The following is a 17,872-nucleotide window of genomic DNA, read 5'->3' on the forward strand; positions in this document are numbered from 1 at the left end:
ACAGTTGAACGTGATCAGCTGATGTCGCGTCATGTGACGCTGTCGAGGAAACGACGTCTCGTGTGTCTTAAAGCTGATTTCCTCGGTCCTCTCTCCTCGGCTTCGTTTTCTCCGTGCATCTCTGGTGGGCGGGAATAAGACGCAAGTGGAGGAGACAACTCGGAGGACACTCGGTGCAAATAAGGGAACTGAGAAAGGCCCCTGGATGGAGGGGACTTCATTCAGCTGCCAGTGTGACTTCTGACGGAGTGCACTCCGTCACGGAGGGGGAGTGTGTAGGGGTTGGTTTGAAAAAGGCCCTTGGGATCCACCCGTAATGAACCCACTACACTGGTTGCAAAAAGAAGAAGAAGACGAACAAGAGTCACTTTTTAGGTTGTTGCGTCCCCAAGTGGCAGTAAATCGGCATTACAGTTTGTCGTTTCCGTCATTGGCAGACATATTGTTTAGAGGAGCGAATTCTGGAAAGCAACAAAAAAGAGAAAGGATTGAGAATTATTTTTGAAATATCACTACTCGACACACGCGAACCACACACGACACAATGGGTAAGCTTTTCGATAGAGCATAAATGTGCTTCCAGGTTGTGATCAGATCGGCTGGTACAGTCAGAAGTAATGATGATGAAATCAGAAGTGCTTAGCTAACGTTAGTTTGCTAACTCATTAGCTGAGGAGCTTGTGGACTGTTACGCGGTGGGGCAAATCCCCTTGCTATATTTTAATCCGACGCCGAACTTTTTAGTCCTGTGACGCTGTCTAGTCTATTTTCATATATCGAGCAAGTTATGGTAACAACACAACCCGTGAGAACAGTGTCATCTGTTAACTTCAGAAAACTTGGCTAATAGCTTACCACATTAGCTCTGCGCTGTATCGTGTTCTTGAATGTGGTAAGACTCACGTCTCCTTTGTCCAAAACTGTTTACCCTTTTGTCAAGATATTGTTTGATCGTTGGCATTTGCAATCCACAGTCTGGGCGATTACGGTTTGTCTTTACGATCTTGAATTGTTACACCTTTTATTGTTTATGTTACGCTAGGGAGCTTAGCGTTAGTTGAGAATTCGAATTCAATGCTGACTTTAACTTTAGCAAAATATTTCCACTGACCCATAACCGTAAAAAATCAACACATATAAGGCTGGTCATTTGAATTTGTGTTTAATATGGACTCATACATGATGTTTTTATGTAGTGACAAGTGCTGACGTTAGCATAGCGCTACTTGCTAGCTATGTCTTTCTCACTGTTCAAGCTTGTTCGTTAAACCCAAATAATTATTTATTTAAATTGATCATTAGAAAACACTGAGTACGAACATTTTTCAACTACGTGGAAGTCATTAATCTACAAAATACAAAGCCATTGGGACATGGGGCCTTTTCTAGCGCTTGTTGTGTAAACATGACGTTGACATAAATGTTCAAGTCTTCATGTTTTATGAGTCATTCCGCTGAGGGTTATTCGGGCTTTTCTTTCCCCTAATTTTTCCCCTATGTGTTCCTTATTGTTAATTATACTGAGAGTACGAAGATATGAAGACAAATCAAAGGCAGCTTGTACACTATTTAATGATGAAGTGAAGTGTACTCATTAGGTTATGATTATGAGATGGGAGGAGATCATGTTCGGCCAAATTACAGTTGCTTCCATTTACTCTTGTTTTAAACTTTTCTGATTCAAACTTTAACATCTCCTCAAGAGACCTGGCAAATAGGGTCTAATCTGAGTTACCAAGGAAAACAGCTCAGCAGAGTTATCTGCACCATCCAGCCTAAACAGCAAACAGTTTCTGCAGCTAATGCTGCGTTCTGGTTGATCTCAGGAGTCAGGAACTCCAAGTTTCCAGTGTCAGCTGGAACACCCCGTGAAATCCTAATTCGGACTCTGAAATTCAAAGAAAATTCAGTAGCCTGAGTTAAAATCCAATATGGCTGTCACGTTTATCAACCATGACGTTAAAGCTGTTACTATAGTGTTTATCAGCAGCTTGTTCCGCTTTTTGTGTTTTCAATCACTCTGATAGTATTGTGCATTCTGTCTGTAGAGATGTTGTGATTGTATTTCTGTGCACAAACTATCACATAGTCTGGTGTTTACTCAGCACCCAATTGAGAGCATCCAGGCGTATCTTCTGCCTGTGTGTCATTCACCCCTGTGGCTTTACCATCTGGACACAACACAAATGCATAGACTTTTTTTTATAAGTGGTATTGCTAATGCCCTCAGACCATAACATGACCTTAATTTGTGCTACTTGTTTTGATTATTAAAGTAGGAATCCCCTACCGTCATAGGGGCTTTTGGTGCTCAAGGTTGGCACTGGTGACAGGTTAATGTGTTGTCTTTAACTCTCACTCTCTCTAAGTTCTACCTACATGAAATATGTTTGTTTTTTTTACATTGTCTCCTACCTCTCTTCTTAACCATGTCTTTTACATTTATCTGTGGCCCAAAAGAGCCGACTGCCAGTCCGGCCAAAGATAACTATAGGATGAACAGATATAAGAACAAAGCACTTAACCCAGAGGAGATGAGGCGCAGGAGAGAGGAGGAAGGAATTCAACTCAGGAAACAGAAACGGGAACAGCAGGTATTGAATCTGTCCATCCTATTCAACTTATTTGAAAGCATGCACTCTCTGTATACTGTTTCTAAGTGGGCTCGAACAATATCATAATTTCAGCTTTTCAAGCGGAGGAATGTGGATATTGTCAATGAAGAGGAGGCCATGTTTGAGGGTCCTCTGGTGGACTCGTACCTCAGCTCCCCGGTAACAGTGAGTGTCTGATTTCCTACAACCACACACTCACCATTATCAAAGCCATTTTAACCTATACACTCAAGAAAATATCTAGATTATTTCTTGAGAACTGCTTCATATATTATCCTGGCATGCCTGTTCACATAAGCACCTACCTCACAGCAGGAGACTACCCCTGTCATACAGGAGAGGGGGCGAGGGGTCTCCTAAGGTAAGACGTGAAGTGTCCAAAAGAAGTGGAAGTAACGGACAAAGCACCAGAGTGCGCTATATGATGCTACATGTCGGTCAACAGAATTAAACCATAAACAAAAGAGCAGACAACTTACTGAAGAACAGAAAACATGATGTGGCTGTTGAGTTACGTGCACAGAGATTGTGCAGACATTACATGAAGAATATTTCCCACTCAAAGGTGGGCCAACCAGACAAAAATGATTTGTGCATACATTTCCATCCATCTAAGATTATTCTCAGTGCAAAGTGAGATGTGCATGTTGAGTGTCACCACATGTGGTGACCTCAAATCAGTTATTATGTCTCTTTACCTGCTGACATAACTCTAAGCATGTGAAGAAGCTGCAGCACAAGTAGGCAAGTAATTTTAAACTTTTTATTGGCTACGTACTTACAAATTACGTCCTACAAATGATCATAATAAACTCATTTTTTAGTTTTCAGAATTACACAATTTCTGATGAGTCTATTTTTGGGGGGGGGGGGGCTTTTTGTTGGCCAATCATAGTTTCTGAAAAAAAAAGGTCATAACCCTAACCCTAGCAACAGGATCAACCAAGCCTCCTCACTAAGATACGGGTTAATGTCTTTTCTCTGAGTTGATCTGAGAGTGATCCTAAATCAATCCTGAGCTAAGAGTCCTTGCGAGGATTTTTAAGTTAAAGCCTGGTTCACACGGCAGGATAATTACGCCGATTTTGGCCCCGATTCTCCCCTTCCGATAATCTTAAGGACGCCCCGATCATCATAACATAATCTTATAAGATCATCCTGCCGTGTGTGGTGTGTTAAGACTGCTCTCGTCTGGTCGGAAGAATGTCGGGACCGCTCCGATCTCAAATCGGGGGTATTCAACATGTTGGATTGTTTTGGCCCGATCTCTCATCATGTGTGGTGTTTCCCCCCCGAGGAGAAAACGAGCACGAGCCTGTTGACTGTGACGCGTAGCCAATCAGAAAGCGAGGTGACGTAATAGCGAAAACGCCGGTAGCAAAACAACTACTCACCTCCATATCAACATGTAGCAAGTACAGTTCATGCCCCTGTAGTCTCCGCTCCTTTGACCGACGCCTCTTTTTAAAACGTGTTTTTTCAGATAAAAACAGCACAAACGATCCCTATTACATCCTCTTCGTCCCTTTGTTGACTCTGGAATTACGTTCGATCTCGAGAGGTTTTGCGAGATTTCCTGTCTGATCGGGGGACGTTCGCCAGTGAAATCGGTTCGTTTGTGGTGTGTTGCTGTTGCCGTGTGGCCGCACACCACACACTGTACAACTGAAACTATAAAAGCTCCGATTATTTATCGAAAGCGTGTGTGGTCTCTCAAGTTTGGGAAATCGGCCGACAATTTTAAAATCCTGCCGTGTGAACCAGCCTTAAGTTATGAACTATTTGAGAGGAATCTTAGAATGTTTGTGAATACTGGCCCAGGAGTTTTCTGCAAGTGTGAAAGCCCTTACAAGACAGGCTTACAAAGTAAAACATTTTAGGTTTGTGGTAGTAATTGTTTTTGTTTCTTTTGCAGCTTCTTCTTTTTTGGCGCGCAGCCCTTAAACTGTACTGTTTGGTGAAAAAGAATTTCCCCTCGGGGACAATAAAGTCTAAACTTCAAACTTTTTAGCCTGCAGGTTTGGAATTGTGTGGAACAGAGTGCTTTAAGTCTTAAAAATGTTTGTGTTTTTGCAGGAAGGAGTCATTACCAGAGACATGGTGGAGATGCTTTTCTCAGAGGACCCTGAGCTTCAGCTTTCCACAACACAGACATTTCGAAAACTTCTTTCTAAAGGTATACTCATTGTTGTGTTCTATAGTAATAAACTGTGGCACCCTTAATGATTGCACTTCATACCAGATTTAAATACTTAAATCTAGTATATCCTTATTTATTTTAGAGCCCAACCCACCCATTGATGAAGTCATTAACACACCTGGAGTTGTGGAGAGGTTTGTGGAATTTTTAAAGAAGAGTGTCAACTGCACACTACAGGTCAGTTTGTAAAGAAACTCACTTGGACAGAGTAAAATACTGTTTGTGTTGAATGTACGTTCAGTCCACCAATCAACAGTCAATAATTAAATCTCACCATAGAAAAATGTTTTTTAATATACATTCAAGTAATATTTCTTTTTTTTTTTTTCTTTTTTTTTTTTTACATTCAGCACAAAACTCATATCACAAACGTTGCAGTTCTATTGCTGCAAGTCACTAGACAGTGCCTGATGAGGAGTTAAACTGTATTTCTGTTTAACAAATTGTGGTATTCAATATTGTTGCCGTTTGACTAAGCAGTGATATGGCAATGCCTCAATCAAATCTTTCGTGAAATTAATTTCATTGTTAATTATATTCTGAGATGTGGTTTTTAAAGCAGGACTGTCTGTGTTATTGCATGAATCACAATGTGATCAAGGTTGGGAATTTGTGCATTTATCTTTAGTGGTGGCATTGGTCACAACCCATTTTGTCCCTTTTAGCCCATGAAAACTAGTGTAGTAAAGCCATGCAGTGTCTTCCTGCTCCTACAGTGATGGGAATGGCTAACACAGCTGTCTGTTTGAATGCTTCAAACTTCCGGAGAGCTCTCTTGATAAGGCAAAAGTAATATGCACCTGGTGACATCGAACATTCAAACTTTTTAATATTCCCTTTAGCTGTTTTCTGTTACTTTAAAATCTCTAGAAAGTTCCTTTTTCTGTGGTGAAATTAATACTCTGGGTTTTTATCCAAATGGGGGGATAAACTAGCCTAAGTGACAAAACAAATGACAAAAAAGGCATAACAAAAGATTATACAATTTTAAACATGAGATTAACTATTGAAATGTATAAATTAATGGCTATGTTATCATTTGACAGCCCGAGTTTAAAGATGTTCCCCATATCAACAATAACATTTCAAACTGTTTTTAAAAAGATTCAAATATATGTTTTATGCCCCTGCAGTTTGAAGCAGCTTGGGCGCTGACCAACATAGCATCAGGCACATCCATGCAAACAAAGACGGTGATCGAAGCTGGAGCAGTGCCAATCTTTATAGAACTACTCAACTCTGACTTTGAGGATGTTCAAGAACAGGTAACTCAGTGTTTTTTTTTGTCTGCGTTTAGTCATGGTTCTGTGTTAAAGGTTTGTAGTTGACGATGGTTTTGTGTGATTATTTTTTTTTTTTTTCCTTCTTTTTTTTTTTTCCTTCTTTTTTTTTTTTCCCTCTCCTCTCTCACACAGGCTGTTTGGGCCTTGGGTAATATTGCAGGGGACAGTGCAGTTTGCAGGGACTACGTGCTCAACTGCAACATCCTTCCACCACTATTATCGTAAGCCCTTATTATTCCCTCTGAAGAGGAAATTCTTTACTCTGACCTTTTCTTTCTGTTTTGAAAATGTTTGTACTATCACATGTATTGAGTTTTGCTTTTCTTTGTCGTTTCAGGCTTCTGACTAAATCTACTAGATTAACTATGACTAGAAATGCAGTGTGGGCTCTGTCTAATCTCTGCAGAGGAAAAAACCCTCCGCCTGCTTTTGAAAAGGTATCACTTCATTTTATTCACTTGTGTTCACGTAGCTATAGACAAGCTTTTTTATATATACGTTTTCAGTTGCAGGACAAATTCTTTTCTTACGGAATACACAATTTCTTGCAGAATCTTTGGTTTAGGGTTTAATTCTTAATTTACACTCCCTTGTGCCCACTATATTATGCCAATGTATGGTTCCTTGTCCAACCTTTACAATAAGGCCCTAAAACAATCGCTGGACTCTTCTGCTAGGTGGTGGAATGAGTTGCCAACATCTATTTGATCTGCAGAGTCCCTTTACCCCTCAGACCGCTCAGACTTAAAGTTGTTTTTACTGAAGTTGTTTCCTCCTCTTGAGAGCCTTGCTTGTGTTGTATTTACTCCTTGATGTACGTTGCTTTGGACAAAAGTGACTCCTAAATGAATTGTAGAATTGTGGAAGTTATGATTTAGGTTAATTGTCAGTATTACAACTCCCACCACCCTCATGCTTTTTAATATCAGTTACGTCCATGTGTTCTAGGTGTCACCCTGTCTGCCAGTGCTGTCCAGGCTTTTATTTAGCAGTGACCCAGACTTGCTGGCAGATGCCTGTTGGGCACTGTCCTACCTTTCAGATGGTCCCAATGACAAAATCCAAGCTGTAATTGACTCTGGTGTCTGTAGGCGCCTAGTAGAATTACTCATGTAAGTCCTGCCTCACTTTATTTATTCTTAGTCACAAATAATATAGCTTGTGATTTTATCTTTTTTTAATATTATCTCTATTATATTAACATTTTGCAGGCACACAGACTATAAAGTAGCTTCCCCTGCCTTAAGAGCAGTTGGAAACATTGTCACTGGAGATGACATCCAAACACAAGTAAGTTGTTTCTTCTTCTTCTTCTTCTTCTTCTCCTTCTCCTCCTTCTCCTCCTCCTCCTCCTCCTCCTTGTCTGAATGACCAAAATCTACACATAAAGCCACTATAGTCCTTAGCCTTCTCAGATGGGAGGAAGACGATTTTAGATGTTGTCAGTCTCTTTTAATGAAGCTTCAAGTACATCTTGCAGAAAGGGTTACTTTTTACCCTCACCACTTGTCTTCATCCCTTTTGCTATTATAGGTGGTGTTGAATTGCTCAGCTTTGCCATGTTTGCTGCACCTTCTCAGCAGTGCTAAAGAGTCCATCCGCAAAGAGGCATGCTGGACCATCTCAAACATTACAGCAGGAAACCGAGCACAAATACAGGTGATGAATACATTTCAATACACCTTTATAAATTACAGGGGACATATTATACCCTTTTTTCACCTTTTCAAACAGTCCCCTCTGCTCTAAATGAAACATCTGGCCCCAGAGAAGGTTTGTGACGGCTCTTTGATGTCTCTTTAAAATGCAACGACGGTTTCATTTTAATTAGAAGTTTCAATTATTAAGCTGGTCATACAAATCAAAAGTCACTTTGAACATCCTTATATATGTCATACATGTGAGCTACTAGTAGAGCTGGGCAGTTAATACAAAAAAAGAAAGACCTTCCGAACCTCTAACCGTCGAAATCTTGCATCTTCATGTCAATTATTTTCGTCACGTGACGACACGTCCAATCTGCAGCATGTCTGTTCTTAAGACACATTTTGTCTTCAGGGAAGATGACACCAAACTAAAAGAAGTCAAATGTAAACGATGCGGAAAAACTGTTTGAAAGAAATGCTTTCAAAAGTTATTTATTTTCTTCTGTTTTAGAGAAGTTAATTTCTATTTTAAAACTAAAATCAATCAATCAATCTATCTTTATTTATATAGCGTCAATTCATAACAGGCGTTATCTCAAGACACTTTACAAAAGCAGGTAAAGGACCTTACTGTTTGTCTGTTAACATTAACAAAAGAGCAGGTAACAAGACCATGCTCATCGTTATGTTTACAAAAAGCAGGTAAAGGACCTTACTTATGTCTATATTACAAGAGCCCAGCTTAATCCATCATAGCGTGGCAGGGATGGCCTGCCCTTGTTTGGGCAGGCCATCCCTGCCACGCTATGCAGGGATGGCCTGCATAGCGTATAACTGCCAGTTATCCTCACCAACAGTCCCAAGGAACCTAAGAGAGCTCAGGAGCTCCCAGAAAAAGGAGAGGTTAGAATATAAAGATGACAAGCAGTAATAAGATATGAAAGCTGGGCGAGAGAGAGGGAGAGAGAGATAAGAGATCCTGGTGCCAGTTCCCCCGGTAGTCTAGGCCTATAGCAGCATAACTATGAGCTGGTCCTAAGCCAGCCCTAACTATAAGATTTATCAAAAAGAAAAGTTTTAAGTCTATTCTTAAAAGTACCTAATGTGTCTGCCTCCCGGACCCTGACTGGTAGACGATTCCAAAGGAGCGGTGCCTGATAACTAAAGGCTCTACCTCCCATAGTACTTTTAGAGACTATAGGCACCACGAGCAGGCCTGCATTCTGGGAACGTAACGTTCTTGTCGGATAGTACGGTACAATTAACTCTTTAAGATACGATGGTGCCTGACCGTTTAGAGCTTTGTAGGTGAGCAGAAGGATTTTAAATTCTATTCTAGATTTTATAGGGAGCCAATGGAGAGAAGCCAATTCAGGAGTAATGTGGTCCCTTTTCCTAGTTCTAGTAAGAACACGATCTGCAGCGTTTTGGACGAGTTGGAGGGTCTTTAGAGATTTACCATAGCACCCTGCTAAAATAGAATTACAGTAATCCAACCTGGAGGTAACAAATGCATGAACTAATTTTTCAGCATCATTTTGTGACAGGATCTGCCTGATCTTAGCGATATTACGAAGGTGAAAATAAGCTGTCCTTGAAATTTGTTTAATGTAGGAATCAAAGGACATATCCTGATCAAACAGAACTCCTAGGTTCCTAACAGTGGTACTAGAGGCTACGCTAATACTACTAAGGGCCGTCATATCGGCAGAGAAAGTCTCTCTAAGGTTCTTAGGTCCAATCACTATAACTTCAGTCTTGTCTGAGTTGAGCAGTAAGAAGTTTCATGTCATCCAGGTCCTGATGTCTTTGAGGCAGGCTTCTAGTTTACGAAGCTGGTTGGTGTCTTCTGGCTTCATTGCTATGTAGAGCTGAGTATCGTCTGCATAGCAATGAAAGTTCATGGAGTGTTTTCTCATAATACTACCTAGAGGAAGCATATATAATGTAAATAGAATCAGCCCAAGCACTGATCCTTGAGGCACTCCATGGCTAACTTTGGTGTACAAAGAGGACTCATCATGAACATGCACAAACTGAGATCTGTCTGATAAATAGGATCTAAACCAACTTAAAGCAGTCCCTGTAACTCCAAGCAATTGTTCTAGTCTCTGTAACAGAATCTGATGGTCAATTGTATCAAAAGCAGCACTAAGATCTAACAGGACAAGCACAGATAGAAGTCCCCTGTCTGAGGCTAACAGAAGATCATTTGTTACTCTAACTAGTGCAGTCTCAGTGCTATGGTAAACTCTAAATCCCGACTGGAACTCCTCAAACAAGCTGTTGTTGTCGAGAAAATCACACGGCTGATTAGCTACCACTTTCTCTAAGATCTTGGAGATAAAAGGAAGGTTAGATATAGGTCTATAGTTAGCTAAAGTTCCTGAATCAAGAGTAGGCTTTTTAAGGAGCGGTTTAATTACAGCTACTTTAAATGACTGGGGTACATAACATGCCGCTAAAGATATATTGATCATATTTAGTATGGAGCTGCTAACTAGGGGAAAGACTTCCTTAAACAGCTTGGTTGGGATTGGATCTAAAAGACAGGTTGACGGTTTAGACGCAGAAATAATCGAATTTAGTTCTGAGAGGTTAATTGGAGAAAAACAGTCGAGGTTAGTATCAAAATTTGGAACCGTTTCTGCTGTATCTGCATTATAGGAGGAATCTGCACTTAGTACAGGTAGTAGGTTGCTAATTTTGTCTCTAATGTTTAGAATTTTATCATTAAAAAAAGCTCATGAAATCATTACTGCTAAGGGCTAGAGGAATAGATGGCTCAAACGAACTATGACTCTCTGTCAGCCTGGCTACAGTGCTGAAGAGGTATCTAGGGTTGTTTTTATTTTCTTCGATAAGAGACGAGTAATAGGTAGTGCAGGCCTGCCGTAGAGCTTTCATATATATATATATATATATATCATATTTAGAGTACGGGTTTCTGTGTTGTACCATGGAGCTGATCTCTGTCGTTTGATTGGCTTCTGTTTTAGGGGGGCGATTGAATCCAGAGTAACTCTAAGTGAATCCACCGCACTATCTACAAACTGATCTAGCTGAGAGGGACTAAAGTGATTATAGGAGTTTTCAACTGGGTTAGAGGATGGTTCTGAAACAAAGGCAGCTGAAATAGCTTCCTTAAATTTTGCTACAGCATTATCAGATAAACTTCTAGAGAGCACTTTTTTATTAAGAGGAGTTAAGGTTGGTAAGAAGAAATCAAAAGTTATTAGGAAATGGTCTGATATCAGAGAATTTTCCAGAAAAACCGACAAATTAATTTCAATACCATAGGCTAAAACAAGGGTGTGGTTAAATCGATGAGTAGGTTTGTTTACACCCTTGGTGAAGCCAATAGAGTCCAATAGTGACATGAAAGCCGTGCTAAGACGTTCATTAACAACATCCACATGGATATTGAAATCACCTACAACAATTATTCTATCACTGCTAAGAACTATGTGTGATAGAAATTCTGCAAATTCAGATAGAAATTCTGAATATGGGCCAGGAGGGCGGTAAACTATAACAATTAGAACTGGCTGAAAAGTTCTAGAGACTGGATGTGAAAGATTGAGTGCAAGACTTTCAAAAGAGGTATAATTCAGCTTTGGTCGAGGATTAATTATAAGACCAGAATTAAAAATAGCTGCTACTCCACCACCTCGACCAGTGTCTCGAGCTATATGAGTATTCAAATGACTGGGAGGGGTGGATTCATTTAAACCAACATATTCATCCTGAGAAAGCCAGGTTTCAGTTAAGCAAAGTAGATCAATATGATTCTCTGATATTAGATCATTTACCAGGAGAGATTTAGATGCTAGGGATCTAATGTTTAGTAAGCCGCATTTAATTGTTAGATTTTTTTGCCAAATCGTATTTGTAGTTTTGATTTTGATTACATTTTTATGATTTACACCTTTGCTTATAATGACAGGTCTGGGGCGGAGAACAGACACAGTAGCTATAGTATAAGTAGGGTTACAGCTATAAGAAGATCTAACTGAGTTACAGTTAGATTTACAGTCACAAGGACAGCTATAGTGGCAGGTAAACAGATCTAAAGGAAGCGCAGAGAAGTGTGTAAGACTGCAGCTCTGCATCCTGGTCTGAACTCTGATGGTTTGGGACTAATAAACTCTGCTACGTTTCTAGATAATAGAGCTGCACCAACCAGAGTAGGATGGATGCCATCTCTAGCTAGCAGACCAGGTTTTCCCCAAAAGGACTGCCAGTTATCTATGAAGCCCACATCGTTTGCAGGACACCACCTCGATAGCCAGCGGTTGAATGAAGACATGCGGCTATACATGTCATCACTGGTCAAATTAGGGAGAGGACCAGAGAAAACTACGGAGTCCGACATCGTCTTAGCAAAACTACACACCGACTCCACATTAACCTTAGTCATTTCTGACTGGCGAAGTCGGGAGTCATTTGTGCCAACATGAATTACAATTTTATCACATCTACGTTTAGCCTTTGTCAGCAGCTTTAAGTGAGCCATGATGTCGCCCGCTCTGGCCCCGGGTATACACCTAACTATTCCCACTGACTTCGCTAACTTCACGTTTCTGACTATGGAGTCTCCAATTATCAGAGTTTTTGTCTCAGCGGGTGCGTCGCTGAGTGGGGAAAATGTGTTTGAAACGTGAAGTGGTTGGTGGGGAGCCGTGAGCCTCGTTTTATGACTATGCCTCCCGCGGACAGTAACCCAGCCACTGCCTCCCGGCTGCTCGGGAGCTACCGGGGGAGATTTAACACTGTCGGCCCGCACCGGCTACAGAAGGCTGGCTAACTACTGCTGCGTAAGATGACTGTGACTCTGACTCAAAGGTGCGGAGCCTGCTCTCTACCTCAGACACAAAATGTGTCCTTTTCATTTCAACTAATGCTTGATTTCAGTTCAAAGTATTCAATAAATAACCACAAAATAGTTCATCAGATATGCACTCATTCATTGGAACACATATTCCAGCTTTAATAGTTGAGCACACTTACAGTAGAGAGCATATCTACATATCTAATAGCATATATTTTGTTCTTTTCAAATAAAAATACCATAAATTTGTTGAAGATACTTTTCAGATTTGCCCTTGAATTTAAATGTTATTTTTCCTCCCAACAGACAGTAATCGATGCAAACATCTTTCCAGTGCTAATCGACATTCTGCAGAAAGCAGAGTTCAGAACCAGGAAAGAGGCAGCCTGGGCCATCACTAATGCCACCTCTGGAGGAACACCAGAGCAGATAAGGTCAGAATAACGGTCAATCAACAAAAGTACCACCTTAGCTATAAGCTAATGGATCTGGACTAAATTGCCACATTCAACATCGCTCATTTAAAAAAAAAATTGTGCTTATTAATTTGGCTGAATTTCAACTAGTCAGATGGTCAATCTCTTAATGATAACAGCCGAAGCATGCATTTTAATGTGACATATTCCAATTGTTGTAAGCATTCTATAAACCTCCAAAACAGCATCTATAAATAAATTACAACAATTATTTCCCTGACAGTGAGGTTAAGAAAATGTTGTAAAGTGATGCTTTTAGAGTTCGAAAAGAACGACAAGTAGAATATCAAATTGAAATGCTTTTTCAAGCACATCCCTGTTATATATATATATTTTTTTGCACCAAATGATGGAGATTGGTATTCATAAGCACCATCAAAATCAATACAGATATATATACTATAGTTTACAACAAGACAAGATGGAGACACATTGCCCTTTCTGAATGAATGATCTTGACTATTTAGGATTGAATTGCATGCATTAAAGGGACTAAGGATGTTCTAAACAACTCACTGGTTTGCTTTAAACGTGGATAAGACCTTTGTTCTGTAATTCTTTTGATATTTTAGTAAATAAATGCTATGCAGTTGACATGTGTTGTAAATTGATTTGCATTCTGGTAAAATCTTTTGAAACACTAGGTGTCAAATCTTAAAACGTGTCATGTGCATTTGGTTTGTGTAAACGTAGATATCTGGTGAACCTTGGCTGCATTAAGCCCCTCTGTGATCTGCTGACGGTGATGGACTCGAAGATCGTTCAGGTTGCTCTAAACGGCCTTGAGAATATCCTGAGGCTTGGGGAGCAAGAAGCCAAGCAGGAAAACAACGGCAGCGGAGTTAATCCTTATTGCAACCTTATTGAAGAAGCATATGGTACTGGAAATGAGTTCCACTCTTGCACATACAGTACATTCTGCAACCCATTGTGTAGGATTTATATTTTGGTGGAAATACACACACTACCAGTCAAAAGCTCAGAAATACCATTTCAGAGACATTTTCATTCAGAGTTGTTAAAAGTTAAATGTTTGATGTGCTTCCGATAGAAATAGTGGTGTTGATACCTTTTGTTGGCATGCATTTCTATCCAAAACACAAATAAATTCAATGTTTGTTTTTTTTATATCTACTGTTCTAAAATGTGGAAAATATTAATAACGAAAACGCCTTCTATTACTAGGTGTGCCTTAGATACAGCTTACAGTAGCTGTATTATATTAGTATATATTATACTTTATTATTGATAATAATGTTACTTTGTGTTCAAACTTTTGACTGGTAGTGTAAGCAAACTGTAAACGCATTGTTTGTAACTTTCTGTTTGTATTACTGTTTGTAATACTTTTTTGGCCATCATACGTATTGAAATCCAAAACAATGAAAACAGACATTTATTCTCATGTGGGATTTCATCAGAGATAACACATTATCCATGATCTATATGTACTTGTTTTTTCCAGGTCTTGACAAGATAGAGTTCCTCCAGAGCCATGACAACCAAGAGATATACCAGAAGGCGTTTGATCTAATAGAGCACTACTTCGGGGTTGAGGATGAGGACAGCAGCCTAGCCCCTCAGGTTGACCAAGCCAACCAGCAGTTCCTTTTCCCCCAGCAGGAGGCTCCGATGGAGGGTTTTCAGCTATAAGTCAGCCCCCTTCTCTTCTAAAACACCATTGCCCTTCATTCTCCCCCATGTTATGGAGGGCCCTGAGATGCCCAAGACGTAAATTCATACCCCCTTTCTTGACCTGTCGTCTCCCCACCTCTACCATCACACATAGCCTTTATTCCTGAAGTCTGAAACGGTCTACCTGCAAAAGATGCTCCTCTCCCTCTTCATCCTCCTCTACCAGAGGCGCACCCCACATGCATTTAATAACAATTACAAATGGGAAGTGAACACCTCACAACCTGCTATTGTTGTAGCGTTTATATACTCTCATTGGCAGTAGTTTATTGATTGAAATGCTTTATTGCCTAAAATGTTCCTAAATTGTTTACGCAAGTTATCAGGATTACTTCTACATCTCAATACTAAGTCCACAGTGTCATGTGCACATACAACCAGTTTTGGATGTTGGTTTAACTTAGTGCAATTCAAACCAAAAAAAACAACTAAGCATTATCCCTCTTTGTTTGATAATGATTTAGTTCCCCATTCCTTAATTCAAATGTTCTTTTTATGTTTAAATTTTTTTTTTATTATTCTACTTGAGTTGATGGACAAAATAATGTATTGTGTTCCCTTATAGAGAGACAATTGCTCAACAGGCAACGGCCACAGTCTGATAGTCAGCTACGATCCCCTCATTCTCCCCCCCCTTTTATTTTGTACCTTTTTAATAGGACTTATTTTGTGGGCAGGCAGGAGAAGGGTATAACTTTAGGAATGCCTAAATATAGGATGGTTGATTTAGGTTAAGAGGATACATTTTAAGACAAAAAGAACAATATAGGTTTGAGATTGGAATAGAGTTAGAGTTCAAATATTTGTCGTGTGCTGTGTTTTAACAACAATATATTTGAATTATGAAGTGATCCAACTATGAAAATAAGGCATAGCTGTAAAATTATGGGCAAAATGAAACTTATTTTTACATTGGCATGCATTCAAGGGATTGCACATGTAAAAAAAAATATATATATATTTCTCTATCAACACAAACCAGGAATTTTAATGAGACGGACATCTAAAGTGAAGATTTTCTAATATTGCTGAAAACAAGTTATTGAAGGATAGCTCGGCCCTGTGCCTCCCAGATGTACACGGTGGTGTTTGCATGGCTTAGTATTACCTTGCTTTTTGTCACCGAGTATCCCTAGCCAAACAAACGGTTTTTACAGAGTACAGTGTGATGAGCTGCAAGACATTTTTGCACTGTGCTCAGTGTTTATTTTACAGAAAGCAGGAAGTGCGCCACAAGTGGTTTGTTTGATTGTTACCATTGATAAAGTTGTAGTGGTAATAGTGTTTATATGGTGGTAGAAGTGATTTATTGCGATACGCTTGTGGAAGGATAATTAAGCTGTTAATGATTTTGCGTGGGTTTCTACTGACGCATATTGACTTGTTATAAATAACAATATCTAATGCCTGCTTAGAGGTGTCGATGCTACTAATTTGTCCGTTTGTTGCTCTTGGAACAATCCAACCAGAGTTTGGCTTGGGATACAACACAAGTGACAAATATAAATATATTTTTGAGGGATGCACGCATGCATACAATGCCAGTAGACGGAGTATATCTCACACAGAGGAGTGGCTATAACAGATGAGTTTCCACAGCATTTTCAATGAGTTAATCTTTATTGTATTTTACCACAGTTCGTGGACATATTTTTTGTGAAAAAGCACTTTGTACATTTTCTTTATTTATATAAAAAAAAAAAGGTTTCCCTTTTTTCAGTTTAATTAAGACCCTGTTCTGTTTTCATAGAGAGAAAGAGGATGATTTTAAATAATTTGTGCATGCACATACTATGGGGAAGCTTTTTGTTGTTTCTAGCCACATGGTTTATGATGGTTTGAATTAGCTCTGTTGGCCTTGGCCTCAGACCAGCTTTTCCTGCAAGCAAGCTGTTTTTGGATAAGGCTTTATGCTTTGTGGATGCAGAGAGCTTCGTCCTGTTGTTTGTCTAAAAGGCACAGTGTGAGCAAAAGGTTGATTGACTCTGACTGGCCTGACCTGAGTCCACAAGCCCCACTCTGTGGATTACTGAACCAACCAAACATTAAATAATGGAACTGGGTAGAGAACGTTTATACTATTTTTTTTGATTGATCATTCTGAATATTGTTTATACTTGGATAAACATTTTCATCAGCATTTATTTTTTTAGATTGGAAAAAAAGTGTCAATATAAACATTTAAGTATAGCAAGGTGCTGCTTGACACAAGTGAGATGTTTCCATGAGTGAGTTAAAATCATGAATTACCAAGCTCTAAGAACAGATCTTAACCTCCAAATGACAGATGTATAGAGCAGCATTTATTACTCGACCATTTTAGACCATTCTGTGCTAGGTCTTCAACAAAAAGCCAGAACTGCAATGTAAAGTAAAAAGTGTATCAACAAGGACAAATTGTTTTTATTTCTGAAATGAAAATGCACTGCTTTTCACAAAAGTGCCAATTTATCCACAAAGACTGGAGGTTTCTATGTATCTGTGTTGCCCTGAAACTTTGTTTGCTTTTCTTTTTTACTTGAATGTGCACACACTTTGTGCAGAACATTGCTGCTTCAGTTTCCATATTTTTAAAGTAATACTCTTTTTTTGCATTTATTTGATTGAAGAAAAAAAAAACAAAAAAAAAACTGTGTCATTCAGTACTGAGGAAAGCTACATGGAAAATCAAATAAAGTCTGTTTAGTTGGTGTTATGGTTTCCATTAAGGCAGACTGGTTTTTACTATACAGTAGAGTTAAATATTGAGCATCGAGCCTTACATTGTAAACCAAAATAAGTTTTTGTGCCAATACAATTATTACAAATATATACAAACATGTTACAGTACTCAAATATGACACATGAAGCAAACAGAGAATATGCAAGGGACTATCAGATATATTTGTAGGCAAAATCCCTATTGTCCTCTTTCACAAAAGCTTTACATCCTGAAAACTGGTTGAAATTAACTGGATGTTTGTTTTTTTTCTAATGATTTAAGCCATTTCAAACGTGCGGCTTTTCACTACATGCTGCTAAAGCTCAGACCCTCTTTTATCACTACGATTGGTTTCTTTACTATAAATGTCAATAGAACTGAAATATCTCTGTAGTAATCTAGAAGACTGCAATAATAAAAATCAA

The 17,872-nt window shown here is 39.2% G+C and overlaps 1 protein-coding gene across 1 annotated transcript; it reads left to right on the forward strand.

The window, feature by feature from the left end:
* The first annotated feature begins 337 nt into the window (after positions 1-337).
* kpna6 (karyopherin alpha 6 (importin alpha 7)) lies at positions 338-17,439 on the forward strand. Its single transcript, XM_079368697.1, has 14 exons — positions 338-548; positions 2,461-2,594; positions 2,688-2,780; positions 4,692-4,791; positions 4,898-4,992; positions 5,949-6,080; positions 6,231-6,319; positions 6,436-6,535; positions 7,047-7,210; positions 7,310-7,388; positions 7,632-7,757; positions 12,882-13,009; positions 13,745-13,929; positions 14,517-17,439. The coding sequence occupies exons 1-14, from the start codon at positions 545-547 to the stop codon at positions 14,702-14,704; spliced, it is 1,617 nt and encodes a 538-aa protein (XP_079224823.1). The 5' UTR covers positions 338-544; the 3' UTR covers positions 14,705-17,439.
* The last annotated feature ends 433 nt before the right edge of the window (positions 17,440-17,872 follow it).

This window comes from Symphodus melops, assembly GCF_947650265.1.
Source record: "Symphodus melops genome assembly, chromosome: 18".
NCBI classification, from domain to species: domain Eukaryota; kingdom Metazoa; phylum Chordata; class Actinopteri; order Labriformes; family Labridae; genus Symphodus; species Symphodus melops.